Source organism: Montipora capricornis, chromosome 13 (genome assembly GCF_036669925.1).
Source record: "Montipora capricornis isolate CH-2021 chromosome 13, ASM3666992v2, whole genome shotgun sequence".
In the NCBI taxonomy this organism is placed as follows: Eukaryota; Metazoa; Cnidaria; class Anthozoa; order Scleractinia; family Acroporidae; genus Montipora; species Montipora capricornis.
This window is the reverse complement of record NC_090895.1, coordinates 38,830,117-38,852,616: the sequence shown is the minus strand read 5'-3', so window position 1 is coordinate 38,852,616 and position 22,500 is coordinate 38,830,117. Positions and strand designations below refer to the sequence as shown.

Genomic DNA, 22,500 nt, shown 5'->3' with positions numbered 1-22,500 from the left:
AAGTGCCCCTGTGATAAAAAAAACCGCTTCCTTTTTTCCTTCAGATTTTGAAAGTATGTTTGCTTAACACCTGACTTGCAAAATTTTGAGCTTTGATTTTTATCCAAAGGCCGTTTACTTTGAGTGTAAGTTTTGGATTTCACGGTCCGCCATTACTCACGTTCAAAACTGACCGATTGGACTTCAGACGATTGGATCCAGGGAAAAGTGACGTCAGAGGCTCACTAGCTTAAAATTTCAGCGTGTGAACGCAGCTTATTATATATGCAAAGCGTGAGTTTAAAAGTCTGAAAGCCCAAAACCCCCGTGCTGCATATTAATTCTGCGGCGTACACACGTATTGCATTCTTAAACTAGTGAGCCTTTGATGTCATTTTCTCCTCGATCCAGCTCTCTCAAGAACATAATGTTAGTAATGGCGGACCATTAAATAGGAAAATTACAGTTAAAATAAAGAGGTGTCTTTTTGAAATCAAGGCTTAAAACGTGGGTCACTTAGTGTTTTGTTAACATAGTTTTGAAATCTAAAGAAATATATGAATTGATTTTTTGGTCACAGGGGCACTTTAACTTTTTATTTTTACTTCTAAGGTCGCCTTCTAGAAACAAAATCGTACGTTAATGTAAACTGTTGTAAACAATGACGTCAGTAAATATTCCCCTTTTGCTTAGATCCTGATCTGAGATTGGTTACTGAACCATTTACTGATCTTAGTGTAATAATTAACGATATCTCCTTGATGTAAACAGGGTTCATGGGCAGCGGCTTCTACTCTCAAAGCGGAGGAGGCTCCAATTACCTGTGTCTTCCTGACAATCCAGTTTTTGACGAGACTAGCCCTAGTTGGCAGAGCACAGCAACCATATACGGAACAGAGTACGAAACAGGAAGCTTTCCAAGACTCAGCCACCTCCAGAATCACCAAGCACCTTGCGCCGTCTGTTACGTCAGCGCACGTGCTTCTCAGGTGATGATCCCAGCTACCAACAGCTGCGCATCTGGTTGGACCAAAGAGTATACTGGATACCTGATGACTTCCCATTATGGTCACGTCCACGAAACTGAATTTGTTTGTATCGATAAAGATCCCGAGACTGTACCAGGGAGCCACACAGACACAAACGGTGCTGTGTTGTACGTGGTGCAATCGAATTGTGGTACCTTACCCTGCAAACCGTACATCGAAGGTCATGAACTTACTTGTGTTGTGTGTAGTAAATAGAGTCACAACATGATCATTTACCTGCCATCTCTTTAAGCGTCATCTTAATAATTAACGGGGTACCGTCTCACCACTTACACCTCACTCTACAAAAAAAAAAAAAAGCAATTCAACAGAGACCAAAAAAAAGATTGTTACAGCTTCTTCGCGAAAAACCAACTTCGTGCACTGTAAAGGATTTTTTGCCGTCCGCAGTTAAAAACGAAGAAGATGGAAGCTGATTAATGAATTCCTTCTAAGATTGACACTTACAGATTTTACTTTGCCAAACACCAGACGATTTTTACTAGTCAGTGGAGGCCAGTTCAGGGATGAAAGCGTTAAAAAATGAAAAAAAAAAAACCTTGGCATTTTGACCTACAACAGTGTAACGACGGTGACTTTACCCTTTTAATTAAGACTTTTTAAGCGTGATCCTTAGACTTTCCTTTGGCATTGTTTTGAAAAGTTCTTTATACACATTTTACTTTTGATGTAGACTTATCGATCTATTAAAGTATTTTAGGTGAAGTTTGCCTAGTTAAAATACGAACTCACGACCAGAGCCGTGTTGCTTTCTCTTAAGTCTGTCATCATCGTCACCGACATCTCCATCTTCATCCATCATCATCAACGTCATCATCTTCAGCGTTTTTATCAACGTCAACATCATCATCATCATCATCATCGTCATCATTGACGTCATCAGCGTCATTATGATCAACGTAATCATCTTCATTATCATTAAAAAGACCGGTTCAATTGTTATATGTTATCCCATGTGGGCTCTTAAATGTCAAGAATGTCTAGAGTTCTAGTAGCTATGCTCTGTAAGTGAGTTTTAGAACGTCTAAACTGCACACTAGTTTTGGTTGGTTTTACTGATTACCATTAATTCTAAGCACTCATTTTGACCAAGTACATTGTTATTGAAATTGACCGATTGTTTGTTGTTTTGGGTTATGATTTGTTGTATCAACTGCGACCTTACTCATGCTGTATTAATGAAGTAGTGTATAAAAATAAAAGTTGCAGTACTAAAGTCGACTCTTACTTATCCCCCTTTGAACAAGCACAAAACAAAATAGCCTTACCGAACGGTCAACTTCTGGAAAGTAAAGGCTCACTACCTTTCTTAATTCGAAAAGTTTATCTTGTTTTGATGGATTTGTCTCCCGATAAAATACAGGTGAGGTGATTTGCAACCAATCTCTAGAGACACAGATAACGGTGATGTAATGTACATTTGCTGGTGGACGAACAAAAGGAGCTAATGAGAGATCTTTTGTTTTCGTCCAACAACATGGCGGCGATGACGAAGACCACCTCATTTTCCTCGCATTTAGAGGACAATTCTATGGTGATGTGGCTCATATTTGTCGTATTTGATTTCTAGACAAACATAACATCAAATTTGTCTGACATTTGTCTTGTGGACAAACGTGGTCAAAATCCATCATTTCACCCGGCTAGTGAAACGAAGAACAGACACTTCCAAGGGAAAACAGATGGTGTATTTTTGTTAAATTAATGCGACTAATATAAAATGTGGGCGTATCCTCGTTAATGAAGAAAAGAAGACCCAACTTGAATACACAAGGAGACGCCATTCGTGCGAAACGTTTTCAATTAGCCGACAACTTTTTACCATTCTTTTTCTTACGCAAATTTCTTTCAAACCTTATCCCATTGACACCTGAACCGCCCTATTGACGAGTAAAATCGTGTGACGTTAGACAGAGTAAAATCTATTAAAAGTCCATGGGTTAATTACCATGTTAAAAAATGGGCTATAGTTGCTTTTCAAGACCCCCTGTAAATTTCGATTGGGGTGACCGTTTTACATGCAATGGTTAGCTATGTTTACCATTTAACAAATAGATTCCATGTTGCCGTGCGTCTGTTCAGTAATAGATCACAGATGACGTCAAAATGTGGTAAGAACAAAAAAGTGGCACACGAGGCGATAGCCATTTCCCCGGTTCGATCCTCGGTGACTTAAACGTAGCTATAGCTTTAAATCCCCTTAAAACGGAGAACTGACAGAGGGAGGGGGGTAAAGGGCGCACCGTCGGCTTCCATTGATACCAGCCTCGTAGCTGAAGGAACTACCGACGTTAAATAAAGTTACTTTACTTTACTTTACCTTTACCTTTTTTACTAGCGGAATTTCCGGGATTTTTTGTTAAATAATAAACAACCAAAATCCAGTGCATCTCCATTGAGAAATTTCCGTCTCTTGCATTACCCGGAAATGCGATAATATTGCAATACCTTATTATCCAATTTCCGCTCTATAATCTGTCAAGAGGTCTCTTACAGGAGGATAAAAACAAAAGAAATTTTCAAAGTGTTAGCTCAAAAAGTGGTTGCGTTCGCTCACATGAGGTGGTGGCTTACAAGAGGTTCTACAGTGATTTGACCACAGGCACCCCAAGCTCAGTGTGAGCATGGACGACAAAAATATAAGGATTTGTATGGGAATCCCGATAAAAAGCTTAAGAAGATAACTATATGAAAAAACTCTCAATTAAAAAGCCTAACCTTATTGCCAACGTGGGTAACTTCCTTCCTATTTGGCTATTTTCCAGATCCGAAGCGATTTGAGCCAATTTGGGTCGCTGAGGAGAGGTCGTCGCAACAGGAGGTTCGACGGTATTTGTTTTAGAGTGTTACAATGACTTGCATCCGTGACAGAGTGTCGACAATGCCCTTCTTGCTTTATCTTTCTATTGGTAAGAACGACTCAGAAGACAACAATCGATTCCAACTGAGGATTTTCTAATTTAAGATTTATTCTGAAAATAAAGAGTGAAACATATATTTTGTATCAACATTCCTAACATATTTGAGGCGTTGCTCAGATAAACTCAGAGCTTTGAAATTACAAACTGACGCAAAATTACAAAAGGAAAACGGCAGATGAAAAGACAGACTGATAATAAACTAAAGTATAGTTCCTTTTGAGGTTGAAAGTAAGGTTCTAAACAAATCTTTCGTTGCCTTAACTGTCCGTAAAGGGTTTGACTAGCTAACCACGCGCCTTAATAAAAAGCGAGACTAAACTAAGAACAAACGTGACTCTATATTATGTCGCTGTAAAGATATCTAAAATATAATCGATCGGAATTGATCAAATATAAAAAAATGTCAATGAAGAGTTCATCGGTCATTGTTCAGGTCAAATTATATCAAAGAAATTTAAAGTCTACAACGTGTTAAGGTCATTCATAACAATCATCAAGGCAATGATAATCAGAAGTTCTACTCTGCAGAAGACATTGTGCTATACTTCGTTTTATGACGGAATCTGTAATTTAACTGACTCAGTTACTGCTTCAAATACTCGGATGTTTGTCCAAGCTATCAGTATCTCCGATGATGCTGCTCTGGAAGGAATACTTGTCGCCGTACTGCTCCATTCCGAACACAAACTGCCACACCACGACCGTCTTTCCTTCTTCTACTTTTAAGGTGGTGGTCTCTTCATATTCCTTAGACCACGTGCTCTGACTCGCTTTTTGGGCAAATCCAGAGAATTCTGTGCTGGTCTTAAATAATTTAAAGGCAATCTCCCCCGTGACCTTCCAAGCTCGCTGTTCTGTCACCGTCTTACTCAGCGTCTTTCCAATGTTGTATTTTTGTGTGAAAGTGTGAGTGGCTTTTGGATTAATGTAAGCCTTCACCACTTTCCACGTCCCACTGAGATTTGGATTTGGATATGGGGAGATTTCAGTGCCGTTGAAATCTCCAAAGTAGAATTTTGCAGAGTCGTGAACGTCAGAGTGAAGGACGCAGAATGTGTTGTCGCCAGGGTTAGGGTATCCTCCCAGAGGATGCCAGATCTTTCCACCTTTGTGAATTATACGGTCATCTTCGTCAAATGCAAAGAGGGCACCTGCATGGCGATCAGAATGGTAAATCAGGGAGGTATTATTCCCAGGATATAACTCGCCACCAGAAGGATGTACAATCTTCCCACTGGCTACATGCTCAATATATCCAAAGTGCCCGAAGCCTTGAACTGGTAAAAACCTAAATTTGAGTCGCTCTGGATCGTCTTTGTCCCTGTGAACGACCAACTTGGTTTCATTGGGTGGGTTTGTGGAGCCTCCCTCAGGATGAACGAGTTTACGTGATGATCGATGGAATATATATCCAATTGGCCCCGCCATGTGAAGGAGCCTCGTCTATGTAGAGCGTCTTTCGGGGTTTGAATGAGTAGTATGATATTGGAGTACGTGACAACAAGCAAATGCATTTATAGATAAGCATTAAGTTGTTATGTGATTCCAGTCACCTTTTAATGGTGGACCTCTGATGATATACGGTAAATCATGCGATCAGATGAAATTGAAACCTGCCAAATTTATGTTTTTCCGAAGTAGGTGGTTGGAAGTAATGGGTTTATTCTTGGCTAGCGGGAGAAGATACCCAATAGTTTAGTCTTTCTACTGTGTTGTCAAATTTCTTTCACTCTGATGGTAAGCAACTGATGGCATACATGTCAAGTGTCAAAAAAAGAACTCTATGATATGATCCATGATCACCGCTGTTTCTACAGCTTTAGAAGGGTGGTCACGAGCACGCGTAAAACGATGTCCCTTTGGCAACAATTACGTTGAAAGGTCAAGTTGTACTTGATAAATTGGGTGCGCACAACGGATGCGCAACAGAAATGGGTCAATCGGGGAGAATGTCCTGCGATGACTAGCATTGGCGTATTCTTCACGTATTCTTCTGATTCTTTTCATTCTGACAGAATACAAACTGATACAACTGATGACAGGCATATCAACAGTTGTAAAGAAATCACTATCATGCATTTCAGTGATGCATGATTACTGCTGTTTCTTGAGCTTTAGCGGATGGGTAGTCACACGTTGCAACAAGGTTTAATTAAGTTGTTTACGTTGCGCACAGAGAGCAACAAAGAATAAAGTGAATTAATACTTGACTAAAAGCTTTGGAACGAGATATCTTATTTATACTTTAAAAGGTTGCCTTGGAATGTTACCTCAAAGTTTATATTACACTGACTTATGTGTACAGAGCAGTTTTAATGCTCTACAATCTTTAGCTAATCTTTAGTTCGTGTGCTCTGTCGTATCGTTAAATCTATGGATTGTGACTGTGGTACCATAGAAAATCAATTAAACTATTGAAATCAGCAACACTGTGTTACTTACCGTACTTCCACACCATTGCAAAGCACAATCTAAAGCTTCAAAGTAAGTTATCTAACCTAAGTATGAATCACAAGCAAAAACTGACTGCATACCATGCTACAGGAACATTTTTCGATAAATTTATTTTGACTACTGAAGTTTTTTTTTTGGTTTTCAGGAAGAGATGTTTCAGTGCGGCTCGATGTTCAAGCAGCAAAATACATTGTGAACGTTCCCGCCCACCAAGTTGTTGTGTACTTTAAATCCGCTTTTAAAAGGTGCTACTGTAATGAATTTTCAGTTTGGTTTTTTTTGAAGTTAGATTATTACAATATCAGTTTTATATACGGAGTACCCACTAACTCTTCTCTGGGCGTCAGGCATAGCAGGCCACATTCCATTTTATCAGAATCACAACTTGGGTCCAAGTTGTGGCCACACTACACAACAAAGGAAGTAATTCTCTCAAAACCAAGCCTTGATGTGATATCTTATTATTTACTCCCCCAAGCCTAGAAGTCAAGGTATACGTTTAATTCATAAAAATTACCAGCAGCGCTGGGTTACTGAAACATGTAATCTTCACTATACAGAATGAAGATACTGCAGTTTATATTCTTCCGGGTGAAATGGTAACCAGATTAACTTAGACAAATATTAGCTGAGTTAAATGTAAATTTTTTGTGACAGGGAAAATATTATCAACTTACTTTATTTTTATGAAATAGGATTCACGCGAGCTGAATTAATGCAGGGGCCGGGATCACTGCAATGAATAATTTTTCAAAATTGTTTTTTATTTAAACATCTCATAGCTATACCTTGAAGGGAATATTGCATGTCCACTTGTGGATACAAATTCAAGTTCGTGTGTTGATGTTATGCCGGTCACACATGTTCGCTTCACTTATTCATGTGAAAAAAATAGCATAAACACTTCAGGAGTGTAGAGTGACCATGTGATGTCATCACATCGGAATTGCAAATATTTATTGGAAGAAAGTACTAAGAAACTGAGGGATTTCCAAGCAACAATGGATCAGCAGTTTTCAATGAGACCATTCGAATTTATCTACAATTAGAACGCAACGTATCACAAGCATTGACACACGAAGTTTTACCTACGTCTAGCTGCAACAAACTGTCCCTACGTTTTTTTCTAGGATTACGAGTTGTAGCTATTACAAGCGGCACTTGTATCGTAACACGAATAGAAAATCGAGAGGATAACATTTAAGTTCATAAGTGTTATTGTTGCCAACGTCCTTCTCCTTTGCATCGGCTAATCGTCTTTTTTTACAGTCTTGTCTGCTAATCTCTAAACGACAATCTTCCAATGATTCATGTCTGGCTCGAAATACGCATCATTCTGTACCACCAGCAAATAAGGTATATTAACTTGATAACCATCAAAGAGTAACTGTAATGCCAGAAATCCTGGCCGTAAACACGAGTTCTGTAACCAGGAACAAACGTATTGGTGATACCTTCTTATGTGACAGTAACGAAGTTAAAAGCAAACAATTCAATATTATAATGAACCGGTGCTGCACTTTCAAATTATATTCTCATATCTACGATCAATTTGTTTACCAATAATCTCTTTTGATTTGTCTTTCTATCTCTGCTGACCATATGTAAGTATTTCTCTAGTCCCGAACCCTGGGCTCCAGCTATGGTACAAAATTTTCCAAACTGAAATGCCTATCCAAATTTTACTCTCAATTTCTTTTTCTCTCTCGAGTTCCGCGCTAAATTTTCTGCTGAAGCAACTTTCATTCATTTGTTTACTGCCTTCATGGCAGTAATCTTGTGTAACTATGTGTAATGGCATTTTATTTAAATTAATGGCAACAAAAAACTGGGGTAAACAGCAATGATAAGAAGCTGATGTTCTTACTATTCAATTATTGATATTATATTGTGCCGGAATATAATTAGAACCCCACAGGTCATTTTTTTTTTCGCAAACCGTATATACTCGGGCAAAACTAAAGGGTGTAGTTTCTAACGAAACTGTGGTGCTGCGTCGGTGGAGAAGTAGTATACAAAAATTTGGTTTTATCAGCGGAGTTGATAATGTAAATTGGCCACCGTACAGAGATTCTAAAAGCTTTTAGAATCTCTGTACGGTGGCCAATTAACAATTATTGGATGAGGTTGAGCATGTTAGCGATAATTATCAAGGCCAAAGTTTGTGTTATCTGCTGAAGCCGAAGGCTGAGGCGGATAACACAAACTGAGGCCTTGATAATTATCGCTAACATGCGAAAACCGAATTCAATAATTGTTTTATTATGCATATTCCTGAGCTGAGCTCCGCCATGACAAAACTGATCAAACTGCTGGTTAGTGTGTTAGGTGACGTCACTTCTGCATGCATAAAACTATTGTCTGTAGGTATGACGTCAATTCTACATATATAAAATCTATTGTTTGTAGGTATGACCTAAGAGAAACAGAGCAAGCAAGAATTGGCTGCGTGCTTATAGCCAATCAAAATCGAGCTGGTGACACCAATGTATAATAATTTACATTATTAACTCCGTTCATAAAACCAAATTTTCAAAACTAAAGGGGCTATGTCTCGCAAAATGATGTAATTTCATAACACCCAAAATGCTCAAAAAGTAGAATGAAACATTGCAATAACCACTTAAATCTGTTGAACAACATAAAACAAATAAAGCAAAAGGAAAGAGAAGCATGGATGGACACAAATGGACAAGATTGAAGCGGATTGCATTTGGGTAATCTTTAAAAAAAGTCGGCCCAACATTTTTCAATTTTACTGATGGCAAATCGCCTTGATAAGGCTCGTCAGTTGCTCAGAATCATTTTGTTTCTGATGTAACGATAATTTTATCAGTAAAGAGATTCCACAGTACCATTTTCGAGATTTGAACTCGTGATTAACTGGGGATTCCCCGCCCTGAACACCCTAAAATAACGTGACATAGCCACTTTGATGTCCTTCTATTTGGGGTTTCTGAGCAATGTTTTTATTCACAACAAAATATCATTGTTCGTTCGTCAATCAATGGGTGGGAAGACCTACATTGGACAAATTAAATGGGAAATTGAGACCACCCCTCCCCCCAAAATCAGTGATGGAAAAATGGCGCGTTTTGGCCTTCATGCGCCTTCATCCTTGATTTGGGGGAGAGGGGGCATTTCTGTTCCGTTTTATTCTGCCCAAATGTAGGACTATTCGTGGTGTTTGTGTAAGGTTTTGGTTGTTGATTATTTGTCGTGCATGCTTAGGCATATCTTCCGGTAAATGTTTTAGCCCTTATTTTCTTTTTCAAAACACGAGTATACAAAACTAAATGCCAGATAAACTATTTAATTACCCGGAAATGGGATAATATTGCAATACCTTGTTATCCAATCTCCGCTCTATAATCTGTCAAGAGGTCTCTTACAGGAGGATAAAAACAAAAGAAATTTTCAAAGTGTTAGCTCGAAAAGTGGTTGCGTTCGCTCACATGAGGTGGTGGCATACAAGAGGTTCTAAAGTACAGTGATTTGACCACAGGCACCCCAAGCTCAGTGTGAGCATGGCCGACAAAAATATAAGGATTTGTATGGGAATCCCGATAAAAAGCTTAAGAAGATAATTATATGAAAAAATTCTCAATAAAAAAGACCAACCTTATTGCCAACGTGGGTAACTTCCTTCCTATGTGGCTATTTTTCAGATCCGACGCGATTTGAGCCATTTCTCAATTTCGGTCGCTGAGGAGAGGTGGTCGCAACAGGAGGTTCGACAGTATTTGTTTTAGAGTGTTACAATGACTTGCATCCGTGACAGAGTGTCGACAATGCCCTTCACTTACTTTATATTTCTATTGGTAAAAACGACTCAAAAGACAACAATCGATTCCAACTGAGGATTTTCTAATTTAAGATTTATTCTGAAAATAAAGAGTGAAACATATATTTTGTATCAACATTTCTAACATATTTGAGGCGTTGCTCAGATAAACTCAGAGCTTTGAAATTAGAAACTGACGCAAAATTACAAAAGGAAAACGGCAGATGAAAAGAGAGACTGATAATAAACTAAAGTATAGTTCCTTTTGAGGTTGAAAGTAAGGTTCTAAACAAATCTTTCGTTGCCTTAACTGTCCGTAAAGGGTTTGACTAGCTAATCACGCGCCTTACTAAAAAGCGAGACTAAACGAAGAACAAACGTGACTCTATCTTATGTCGCTGTAAAGATATCTAAAATATAATCGATCTGAATTGATCAAATATAAAAAAATGTCAATGAAGAGTTCATCGGTCATTGTTCAGGTCAAATTATATCAAAGAAATTTAAAGTCTACAACGTGTTAAGGTCATTCATAACAATCATCAAGGCAATGATAATCAGAAGTTCTACTCTGCAGAAGACATTGTGCTCTAGTTCGTTTTATGACCGAATCGGTAATTTAACTGACTCAGTTACTGCTTCAAATACTCGGATGTTTGTCCAAGCTATCAGTATCTCCGATGATGCTGCTCTGGAAGGAATACTTGTCGCCGTACTGCTCCATTCCGAACACAAACTGCCACACCACGACCGTCTTTCCTTCTTCTACTTTTAAGGTGGTGGTCTCTTCATATTCCTTAGACCACGTGCTCTGACTCGCTTTTTGGGCAAATCCAGAGAATTCTGTGCTGGTCTTAAATAATTTAAAGGCAATCTCCCCCGTGACCTTCCAAGCTGGCTGTTCTGTCACCGTCTTACTCAGCGTCTTTCCAATGTTGTATTTTTGTGTGAAAGTGTGAGTGGCTTTTGGATTAATGTAAGCCTTCACCACTTTCCACGTCCCACTGAGATTTGGATTTGGATATGGGGAGATTTCAGTGCCGTTGCAATCTCCAAAGTAGAATTTTGCAGAGTCGTGAACGTCAGAGTGAAGGACGCAGAATGTGTTGTCGCCAGGGTTAGGGTATCCTCCCAGAGGATGCCAGATCTTGCCACCTTTGTGAATTATACGGTCATCTTCGTCAAATGCAAAGAGGGCACCTGCATGGCGATCAGAATGGTAAACCAGGGAGGTATTATTCCCGGGATATAACTCGCCACCAGAAGGATGTACAATCTTCCCACTGGCTACATGCTGAATATATCCAAAGTGCCCGAAGCCTTGAACTGGTAAAAATTGAAATTTGAGTCGCTCTGGATCGTGTTTGTCCCTGTGAACGACCAACTTGGTTTCATTGGGTGGGTTTGTGGAGCCTCCGTCAGGATGAACGAGTTTACGTGATGATCGATGGAATATATATCCAATTGGTCCCGCCATGTGAAGGAGCCTCGTCTATGTAGAGCGTCTTTCAGGGTTTGAATGAGTAGTATGATATTGGAGTGCGTGGCAACAAGCAAATGCATTTATAGATAAGCATTAAGTTGTTATGTGATGCCAGTCACCTTTTAATGGTGGACCTCTGACCATATACGGTAAATCATGCGATCAGATGAAATTGAAACCTGCCAAATTTATGTTTTTCCGAAGTGGATGGTTGGAAGTAATGGGTTTATTCTTGGCTAGCGGGAGAAGATACCCAATAGTTTAGTCTTTCTACTGTGTCGTCAAATTTCTTTCACTCTGATGGTAAGCAACTGATGACATACATGTCAAGTGTCAAAAAAAGAAATCTATGATATGATCCACGATCACCGCTGTTTCTACAGCAAAAGAAGTGCACGCGTAAAACGATATCCCTTTGGCAACAATTACGTTGAAAGGTCAAGTTGTGCTTGATAAATTGGGTGCGCACAACGGATGCGCAACAGAAATGGGTCAATCGGGGAAAATGTCCTGCGATGACTAGCATTGGCGGTCCCGTTTTTCAGGTAGATCACGTATTCTTCTGATTCTTTTCATTCTGACAGAATACAAACTGATACAACTGATGAAAGGCATATCAACAGTTGTAAAGAAATCACTATCATGCATTTCAGTGATGCATGATTACTGCTGTTTCTTGAGCTTTAGCGGATGGGTAGTCACACGTTGCAACAAGATCCAGGATTTAAAGTTTAATTAAGTTGTTTACGTTGCGCACAGAGAGCAACAAAGAATAAAGTGAATTAATACTTGACTAAAAGCTTTGGAACGAGATATCTTATTTATACTTTAAAAGTGCCTTGGAATGTTACCTCAAAGTTTATATTACACTGACTTATGTGTAGAGAGCAGTTTTAATGCTCTACAATCTTTAGCTAATCTTTAGTACGTGTGCTCTGTCGTATCGTTAAATCTGTGGATTGTGACTGTGGTACCATAGAAAATCAATAAAACTGAAATCAGCAACGCTGTGTTACTTCCCGTACTTCCACACCATTGCAAAGCACAATCTAAAGCTTCAAAGTAAGTTATCTAACCTAAGTATGAGTCACAAGCAAAAACTGACTGCATACCATGCTACAGGAACATTTTTCGATAAATTTATTTTGACTACTGGAGATGTTTTTTTGGTTTTCAGGAAGAGATGTTTTGGTGCGGCCCGATGTTCAAGCAGCAAAATACATTGTGAACGTTCCCGCCCACCAAGTTGTTGTGTACTTTAAATCCGGTTTTAAAAGGTGCTACTGCAATGAATTTTCAGTTTGGTTTTTTTGAAGTTAGATTATTACAATATTTTTATATTAATACAGATGACCCGTCAAGTATATCGTTCCATGCTTATTTAGCCCGAGAATGAAAGTAGCCAAACACCTCCAAAAACTCGACCGTCCGCCACCTATCCGAATGCAATTCACAAACCGAAATTCCACGAGCAACTGACCGAAGCGGTTTCGCATGGGTTCTTCAGCTGTGACTTCAGACACTTAACAAGAAAAGTTGGAGGAAAGGACTATAGAAGCTGACTAACAGATTTTAACTATGTCTTCCACCAATAAACTACAATTCCCCAACAAATAATACAGTTTGCAATTACAGAAAGATCAACTTACGCCACAGCGATAAAGCCATGGTTATCAAGTTCTTCATGGAGATAAAGCGTATCGCACACTATAGTTTTTCAATGCGAATTTGGTTTAGCTACTATCCGCAAAAAAATCAGAGATGAGCATATATTTCGGCGTAAATATCTCAGTTATTTGAATAGATTTCTGGTACTGAATTGACTCTTTTGAGAAGAATTAGTACGAAGGAACGATACTTATCAGTCATGCCCACTTCTATCTATGTCAGTGGGTACTCCAGTGATCGATATAGGACGTTTTCAACCAACCTCTAGGGACACTAATAACAACAGAGAAATCTACGACTTCTGGTGGACGAACAAAAGAAGCTAATGAGAGATCTTTTGTTTTCGTCCACCAACATGGCGGTGATGACGTCACGTGAAAACCTCTCTTAGAGAAAATGAGGTTCAAAACCGTGCATCCAACAAAACTATTCTCATTCCATGTTATTGCCAGGGCCATAGGTACTAGTTTTTGTAGAGGTTATGACTCCTCGCGCAACATTTATTAGTATACCTCTTGGCTGTACTAGAAACCCTTTTGGGCAGCGCCTGATTCTAAATTTCCGATACGGAGTACCACTAACGTACTCTTCTCTGGGCGTCAGGCATAGCAGGCCAAATTCCATTTTATCAGAATCACATCTTGGGTCCAAGTTGTGGCCACACCACACAACAAAGGAAGTAATTCTTTCAAAACCCAGCCTTGATGTGATATCTTATTATTTACTCCCCCAAGCCTAGAAGTCAAGGTATAAGTTTACTTCATAAAAATTGCCAGCAGCGCTGGGTTACTGAAACATGTAATCTTCACTATACAGAATGAAGATACTGCAGTTTATATTCTTCCGGATGAAATGGTAACCAGATTAACTTAGACAAATATTAGCTGAGTTAAATGTAACCTTTTTGTGACAGGGAAAATATTATCATAGAACTTACTTTATTTTTATGAAATAGGATTCACGCGAGCTAAATTAATGCAGGGGCCGGGATCACTGCAATGAATAATTTTTCAAAATTGTTTTTTATTTAAACATCTCATATCTATACCTTGAAGGGAATATTGCATGTCCACTTGTGGATACAATTTCAAGTTCGTGTGTTGATGTTATGTCACACATGTTCGCCTCACTTATTCAACACTTCAGGAGTGTAGAGTGACCATGTGATGTCATCACATCGAAATTGGTCTCTTGCAAATATTTATTGGAAGAAGTACTAAGAAACTGAGGGATTTCCAAACAACAATGGAACAGCAGTTTTCAATGAGACCATTCGAATTTATCTACAATTAGAACTCAACGTATCACAATCATTGACACACGAAGTTTTCATCGTACTTTTAAGTATTTTGCGTACCCCCCCCCCCCCCCCCTCCTAGCCCAGAGGATATGTGTTCAAGAAGGAACGAGTTTACCTACGTCCAGCTGCAACAAACTGTCCCTACGTTTTTTTCTAGGATTACGAATTGTAGCTATTACAAGCGGCACTTGTATCGTAACACGAATTGAAAATCGAAAGGATAACGTTTAAGTTCATAAGTGTTATTGTTGCCAACGTCCTTCTCCTTTGCATCGGCTAATCGTCTTTTTTTACAGTCTTGTCTGCTAATCTCTAAACGACAATCTTCCAATGATTCATGTCTGGCTCGAAATACGCATCATTCCGTACTAGCAGCAAATAAGGTATATTTACTTGATAACCATCAAAAAGTAACTGTAATGCCAGAAATCCTGGCCGTAAACACGAGATCTGTAACCAGGAACAAACGTATTGGTGATACCTTCTTATGTGACAGTAACGAAGTTAAAAGCAAACAATTCAATATTATAATGAATCGGTAGAGCACTTTCAAATTGTATTCTCACATCTACGATCAATTTGTTTACCAATAATCTCTTTTGATTTGTCTTTCTATCTCTGCTGATCATATATAGCAATTTTCTCTAGTCCCGAACCCTGGGCTCCAGCAAAGGTACAAAATTTTCCAAATTGAAATGCCTATCCAAATTTTACTCTCAATGGCCGTATTTATACTAGAGGACGTCCAGACGCATTAAACGTCTGGCCGTAAGTGCGACTAATATAAATACGGGACGCACTTAACTTCGAAGGCTAGAAATCAGATTCACAATTTTCTTCAAAAGATACTGAGATTTAATCACCAAAGTGACTGTGTGCACTCCATTGCTAAGTGCGTCCCAGTTTAGCGCGTCTCGTCTTTATACTAGACGGCTTAGACGTCTGAGACGACTAAGACGTCTGTTGAGTGCGTCGTTTCGACGCACTTAACTTGAGACGTTTAATTCGTCTGACGTTCAATGCGTCCACCTTATTTCCCGTATTTATACTAGTCGTCTAAGACGTCTAAGATGTCTTAGACGTCCTCTAGTATAAATACGGCCAATTTCTTTCTCTCTCTCCAGTTCCGCACTGTGCGAAAGTTTCTGCTGAACCATTGTATTTTTCCGAGCCCCTTAAAGGAGTCAACTTTCATTCATTTGTTTACGGCCTTCATGGCAGTGATCTTGTGTATGTATAATGGCATTTTATTTAAATTAATGGCAACAGAAAACTGGCGTAAACAGCAATGATTAGAAGCTGATGTTCTTACTATTCAATTATTGATATTACATTGTGCCAGAATATAATTAGAACCCCACCGGTCATTTTTTTTTTTTTCGCAAACCGTATATACTCGGGCAAAACTAAAGTGGCTATGTCACGCAAAATGATGTAATTTCATAACACCCAAAATGCTCAAAAAGTAGAATGAAACATTGCAATAACCACTTAAAACTGTTGAACAACATAAAACAAATAAAGCAAGAGGAAAGAGAAGCAGGGATGGACACAAATGGACAAGATTGAAACGGATTGCATTTGGGTGATCTTGAAAAAAAGTCGGCCCAACATTTTTCAATTTTACTGATGGCAAATCGCCTTGATAAGGCTCGTCAGTTGCTCAGAATCATTTTGTTTCTGATGTAACGATAATTTTATCAGTAAAGAGATTCCACAGTACCATTTTCGAGATTTGAACTCGTGATTAACTGGGGATTCCCCGCCCTGAACACCCTAAAATAACGTGACATAGCCACTTTGATGTCCTTCTATTTGGGGTTTCTGAGCAATGTTTTTATTCACAACAAAATATCATTGTTCGTTCGTCAATCAATGGGTGGGAAGACCTACATTGAACAAATTAAATGGGAAATTGAGACCACCCCTCCCCCCAAAATCAGTGATGGAAAAATGGCGCGTTTTGGCCTTCATGCGCCTTCATCCTTGATTTGGGGGAGAGGGGGCATTTCTGTTCCGTTTTATTCTGCCCAAATGTAGGACTATTCGTGGTGTTTGTGTAAGGTTTTGGTTGTTGATTATTTGTCGTGCATGCTTAGGCATATCTTCCGGTAAATGTTTTAGCCCTTATTTTCTTTTTCAAAACACGAGTATACAAAACTAAATGCCAGATAAACTATTTAATTACCCGGAAATGGGATAATATTGCAATACCTTGTTATCCAATCTCCGCTCTATAATCTGTCAAGAGGTCTCTTACAGGAGGATAAAAACAAAAGAAATTTTCAAAGTGTTAGCTCGAAAAGTGGTTGCGTTCGCTCACATGAGGTGGTGGCATACAAGAGGTTCTAAAGTACAGTGATTTGACCACAGGCACCCCAAGCTCAGTGTGAGCATGGCCGACAAAAATATAAGGATTTGTATGGGAATCCCGATAAAAAGCTTAAGAAGATAATTATATGAAAAAATTCTCAATAAAAAAGACCAACCTTATTGCCAACGTGGGTAACTTCCTTCCTATGTGGCTATTTTTCAGATCCGACGCGATTTGAGCCATTTCTCAATTTCGGTCGCTGAGGAGAGGTGGTCGCAACAGGAGGTTCGACAGTATTTGTTTTAGAGTGTTACAATGACTTGCATCCGTGACAGAGTGTCGACAATGCCCTTCACTTACTTTATATTTCTATTGGTAAAAACGACTCAAAAGACAACAATCGATTCCAACTGAGGATTTTCTAATTTAAGATTTATTCTGAAAATAAAGAGTGAAACATATATTTTGTATCAACATTTCTAACATATTTGAGGCGTTGCTCAGATAAACTCAGAGCTTTGAAATTAGAAACTGACGCAAAATTACAAAAGGAAAACGGCAGATGAAAAGAGAGACTGATAATAAACTAAAGTATAGTTCCTTTTGAGGTTGAAAGTAAGGTTCTAAACAAATCTTTCGTTGCCTTAACTGTCCGTAAAGGGTTTGACTAGCTAATCACGCGCCTTACTAAAAAGCGAGACTAAACGAAGAACAAACGTGACTCTATCTTATGTCGCTGTAAAGATATCTAAAATATAATCGATCTGAATTGATCAAATATAAAAAAATGTCAATGAAGAGTTCATCGGTCATTGTTCAGGTCAAATTATATCAAAGAAATTTAAAGTCTACAACGTGTTAAGGTCATTCATAACAATCATCAAGGCAATGATAATCAGAAGTTCTACTCTGCAGAAGACATTGTGCTCTAGTTCGTTTTATGACCGAATCGGTAATTTAACTAACTCAGTTACTGCTTCAAATACTCGGATGTTTGTCCAAGCTATCAGTATCTCCGATGATGCTGCTCTGGAAGGAATACTTGTCGCCGTACTGCTCCATTCCGAACACAAACTGCCACACCACGACCGTCTTTCCTTCTTCTACTTTTAAGGTGGTGGTCTCTTCATATTCCTTAGACCACGTGCTCTGACTCGCTTTTTGGGCAAATCCAGAGAATTCTGTGCTGGTCTTAAATAATTTAAAGGCAATCTCCCCCGTGACCTTCCAAGCTGGCTGTTCTGTCACCGTCTTACTCAGCGTCTTTCCAATGTTGTATTTTTGTGTGAAAGTGTGAGTGGCTTTTGGATTAATGTAAGCCTTCACCACTTTCCACGTCCCACTGAGATTTGGATTTGGATATGGGGAGATTTCAGTGCCGTTGCAATCTCCAAAGTAGAATTTTGCAGAGTCGTGAACGTCAGAGTGAAGGACGCAGAATGTGTTGTCGCCAGGGTTAGGGTATCCTCCCAGAGGATGCCAGATCTTGCCACCTTTGTGAATTATACGGTCATCTTCGTCAAATGCAAAGAGGGCACCTGCATGGCGATCAGAATGGTAAACCAGGGAGGTATTATTCCCGGGATATAACTCGCCACCAGAAGGATGTACAATCTTCCCACTGGCTACATGCTGAATATATCCAAAGTGCCCGAAGCCTTGAACTGGTAAAAATTGAAATTTGAGTCGCTCTGGATCGTGTTTGTCCCTGTGAACGACCAACTTGGTTTCATTGGGTGGGTTTGTGGAGCCTCCGTCAGGATGAACGAGTTTACGTGATGATCGATGGAATATATATCCAATTGGTCCCGCCATGTGAAGGAGCCTCGTCTATGTAGAGCGTCTTTCAGGGTTTGAATGAGTAGTATGATATTGGAGTGCGTGGCAACAAGCAAATGCATTTATAGATAAGCATTAAGTTGTTATGTGATGCCAGTCACCTTTTAATGGTGGACCTCTGACCATATACGGTAAATCATGCGATCAGATGAAATTGAAACCTGCCAAATTTATGTTTTTCCGAAGTGGATGGTTGGAAGTAATGGGTTTATTCTTGGCTAGCGGGAGAAGATACCCAATAGTTTAGTCTTTCTACTGTGTCGTCAAATTTCTTTCACTCTGATGGTAAGCAACTGATGACATACATGTCAAGTGTCAAAAAAAGAAATCTATGATATGATCCACGATCACCGCTGTTTCTACAGCAAAAGAAGTGCACGCGTAAAACGATATCCCTTTGGCAACAATTACGTTGAAAGGTCAAGTTGTGCTTGATAAATTGGGTGCGCACAACGGATGCGCAACAGAAATGGGTCAATTGGGGAAAATGTCCTGCGATGACTAGCATTGGCGGTCCCGTTTTTCAGGTAGATCACGTATTCTTCTGATTCTTTTCATTCTGACAGAATACAAACTGATACAACTGATGAAAGGCATATCAACAGTTGTAAAGAAATCACTATCATGCATTTCAGTGATGCATGATTACTGCTGTTTCTTGAGCTTTAGCGGATGGGTAGTCACACGTTGCAACAAGATCCAGGATTTAAAGTTTAATTAAGTTGTTTACGTTGCGCACAGAGAGCAACAAAGAATAAAGTGAATTAATACTTGACTAAAAGCTTTGGAACGAGATATCTTATTTATACTTTAAAAGTGCCTTGGAATGTTACCTCAAAGTTTATATTACACTGACTTATGTGTAGAGAGCAGTTTTAATGCTCTACAATCTTTAGCTAATCTTTAGTACGTGTGCTCTGTCGTATCGTTAAATCTGTGGATTGTGACTGTGGTACCATAGAAAATCAATAAAACTGAAATCAGCAACGCTGTGTTACTTCCCGTACTTCCACACCATTGCAAAGCACAATCTAAAGCTTCAAAGTAAGTTATCTAACCTAAGTATGAGTCACAAGCAAAAACTGACTGCATACCATGCTACAGGAACATTTTTCGATAAATTTATTTTGACTACTGGAGATTTTTTTTTGGTTTTCAGGAAGAGATGTTTTGGTGCGGCCCGATGTTCAAGCAGCAAAATACATTGTGAACGTTCCCGCCCACCAAGTTGTTGTGTACTTTAAATCCGGTTTTAAAAGGTGCTACTGCAATGAATTTTCAGTTTGGTTTTTTTGAAGTTAGATTATTACAATATTTTTATATTAATACAGATGACCCGTCAAGTATATCGTTCCATGCTTATTTAGCCCGAGAATGAAAGTAGCCAAACACCTCCAAAAACTCGACCGTCCGCCACCTATCCGAATGCAATTCACAAACCGAAATTCCACGAGCAACTGACCGAAGCGGTTTCGCATGGGTTCTTCAGCTGTGACTTCAGACACTTAACAAGAAAAGTTGGAGGAAAGGACTATAGAAGCTGACTAACAGATTTTAACTACGTCTTCCACCAATAAACTACAATTCCCCAACAAATAATACAGTTTGCAATTACAGAAAGATCAACTTACGCCACAGCGATAAAGCCATGGTTATCAAGTTCTTCATGGAGATAAAGCGTATCGCACACTATAGTTTTTCAATGCGAATTTGGTTTAGCTACTATCCGCAAAAAAATCAGAGATGAGCATATATTTCGGCGTAAATATCTCAGTTATTTGAATAGATTTCTGGTACTGAATTGACTCTTTTGAGAAGAATTAGTACGAAGGAACGATACTTATCAGTCATGCCCACTTCTATCTATGTCAGTGGGTACTCCAGTGATCGATATAGGACGTTTTCAACCAACCTCTAGGGACACTAATAACAACAGAGAAATCTACGACTTCTGGTGGACGAACAAAAGAAGCTAATGAGAGATCTTTTGTTTTCGTCCACCAACATGGCGGTGATGACGTCACGTGAAAACCTCTCTTAGAGAAAATGAGGTTCAAAACCGTGCATCCAACAAAACTATTCTCATTCCATGTTATTGCCAGGGCCATAGGTACTAGTTTTTGTAGAGGTTATGACTCCTCGCGCAACATTTATTAGTATACCTCTTGGCTGTACTAGAAACCCTTTTGGGCAGCGCCTGATTCTAAATTTCCGATACGGAGTACCACTAACGTACTCTTCTCTGGGCGTCAGGCATAGCAGGCCAAATTCCATTTTATCAGAATCACATCTTGGGTCCAAGTTGTGGCCACACCACACAACAAAGGAAGTAATTCTTTCAAAACCCAGCCTTGATGTGATATCTTATTATTTACTCCCCCAAGCCTAGAAGTCAAGGTATAAGTTTACTTCATAAAAATTGCCAGCAGCGCTGGGTTACTGAAACATGTAATCTTCACTATACAGAATGAAGATACTGCAGTTTATATTCTTCCGGATGAAATGGTAACCAGATTAACTTAGACAAATATTAGCTGAGTTAAATGTAACCTTTTTGTGACAGGGAAAATATTATCATAGAACTTACTTTATTTTTATGAAATAGGATTCACGCGAGCTAAATTAATGCAGGGGCCGGGATCACTGCAATGAATAATTTTTCAAAATTGTTTTTTATTTAAACATCTCATATCTATACCTTGAAGGGAATATTGCATGTCCACTTGTGGATACAATTTCAAGTTCGTGTGTTGATGTTATGTCACACATGTTCGCCTCACTTATTCAACACTTCAGGAGTGTAGAGTGACCATGTGATGTCATCACATCGAAATTGGTCTCTTGCAAATATTTATTGGAAGAAGTACTAAGAAACTGAGGGATTTCCAAACAACAATGGAACAGCAGTTTTCAATGAGACCATTCGAATTTATCTACAATTAGAACTCAACGTATCACAATCATTGACACACGAAGTTTTCATCGTACTTTTAAGTATTTTGCGTACCCCCCCCCCCCCCCTCCTAGCCCAGAGGATATGTGTTCAAGAAGGAACGAGTTTACCTACGTCCAGCTGCAACAAACTGTCCCTACGTTTTTTTCTAGGATTACGAATTGTAGCTATTACAAGCGGCACTTGTATCGTAACACGAATTGAAAATCGAGAGGATAACGTTTAAGTTCATAAGTGTTATTGTTGCCAACGTCCTTCTCCTTTGCATCGGCTAATCGTCTTTTTTTACAGTCTTGTCTGCTAATCTCTAAACGACAATCTTCCAATGATTCATGTCTGGCTCGAAATACGCATCATTCCGTACTAGCAGCAAATAAGGTATATTTACTTGATAACCATCAAAAAGTAACTGTAATGCCAGAAATCCTGGCCGTAAACACGAGATCTGTAACCAGGAACAAACGTATTGGTGATACCTTCTTATGTGACAGTAACGAAGTTAAAAGCAAACAATTCAATATTATAATGAATCGGTAGAGCACTTTCAAATTGTATTCTCACATCTACGATCAATTTGTTTACCAATAATCTCTTTTGATTTGTCTTTCTATCTCTGCTGATCATATATAGCAATTTTCTCTAGTCCCGAACCCTGGGCTCCAGCAAAGGTACAAAATTTTCCAAATTGAAATGCCTATCCAAATTTTACTCTCAATGGCCGTATTTATACTAGAGGACGTCCAGACGCATTAAACG

General features: G+C 39.0%; 1 protein-coding gene and 3 long non-coding RNA genes across 5 annotated transcripts in view; 3 read left to right on the top strand and 1 right to left on the bottom strand.

The window, feature by feature from the left end:
• LOC138028263 (short-chain collagen C4-like) overlaps positions 1-2,244 on the top strand; it is a 14,607-nt gene extending 12,363 nt beyond the window's left edge. For both annotated transcript variants that reach the window (XM_068875741.1, XM_068875740.1), the window contains one exon: positions 751-2,244. In XM_068875741.1, coding sequence (XP_068731842.1) covers positions 751-1,223 — 473 coding nt within the window. In that variant the 3' untranslated portion in view covers positions 1,224-2,244. The remainder of the gene's footprint in view (positions 1-750) is intronic.
• On the bottom strand, positions 1,043-5,444 carry LOC138028266 (uncharacterized). The gene is made up of 3 exons (XR_011127604.1): positions 3,747-5,444; positions 1,245-1,309; positions 1,043-1,168 (listed from the first exon to the last, which is right to left on the bottom strand). It is a non-coding gene; the product is annotated as an uncharacterized lncRNA (long non-coding RNA).
• A 6,778-nt stretch (positions 5,445-12,222) lies between these two features.
• LOC138028264 (uncharacterized) lies at positions 12,223-13,284 on the top strand. Its single transcript, XR_011127602.1, has 2 exons — positions 12,223-12,732; positions 12,848-13,284. It is a non-coding gene; the product is annotated as an uncharacterized lncRNA (long non-coding RNA).
• Positions 13,285-19,325: 6,041 nt separating this feature from the next.
• LOC138028265 (uncharacterized) lies at positions 19,326-21,817 on the top strand. Its single transcript, XR_011127603.1, has 3 exons — positions 19,326-19,835; positions 19,951-20,050; positions 20,123-21,817. It is a non-coding gene; the product is annotated as an uncharacterized lncRNA (long non-coding RNA).
• Positions 21,818-22,500: the final 683 nt, after the last annotated feature.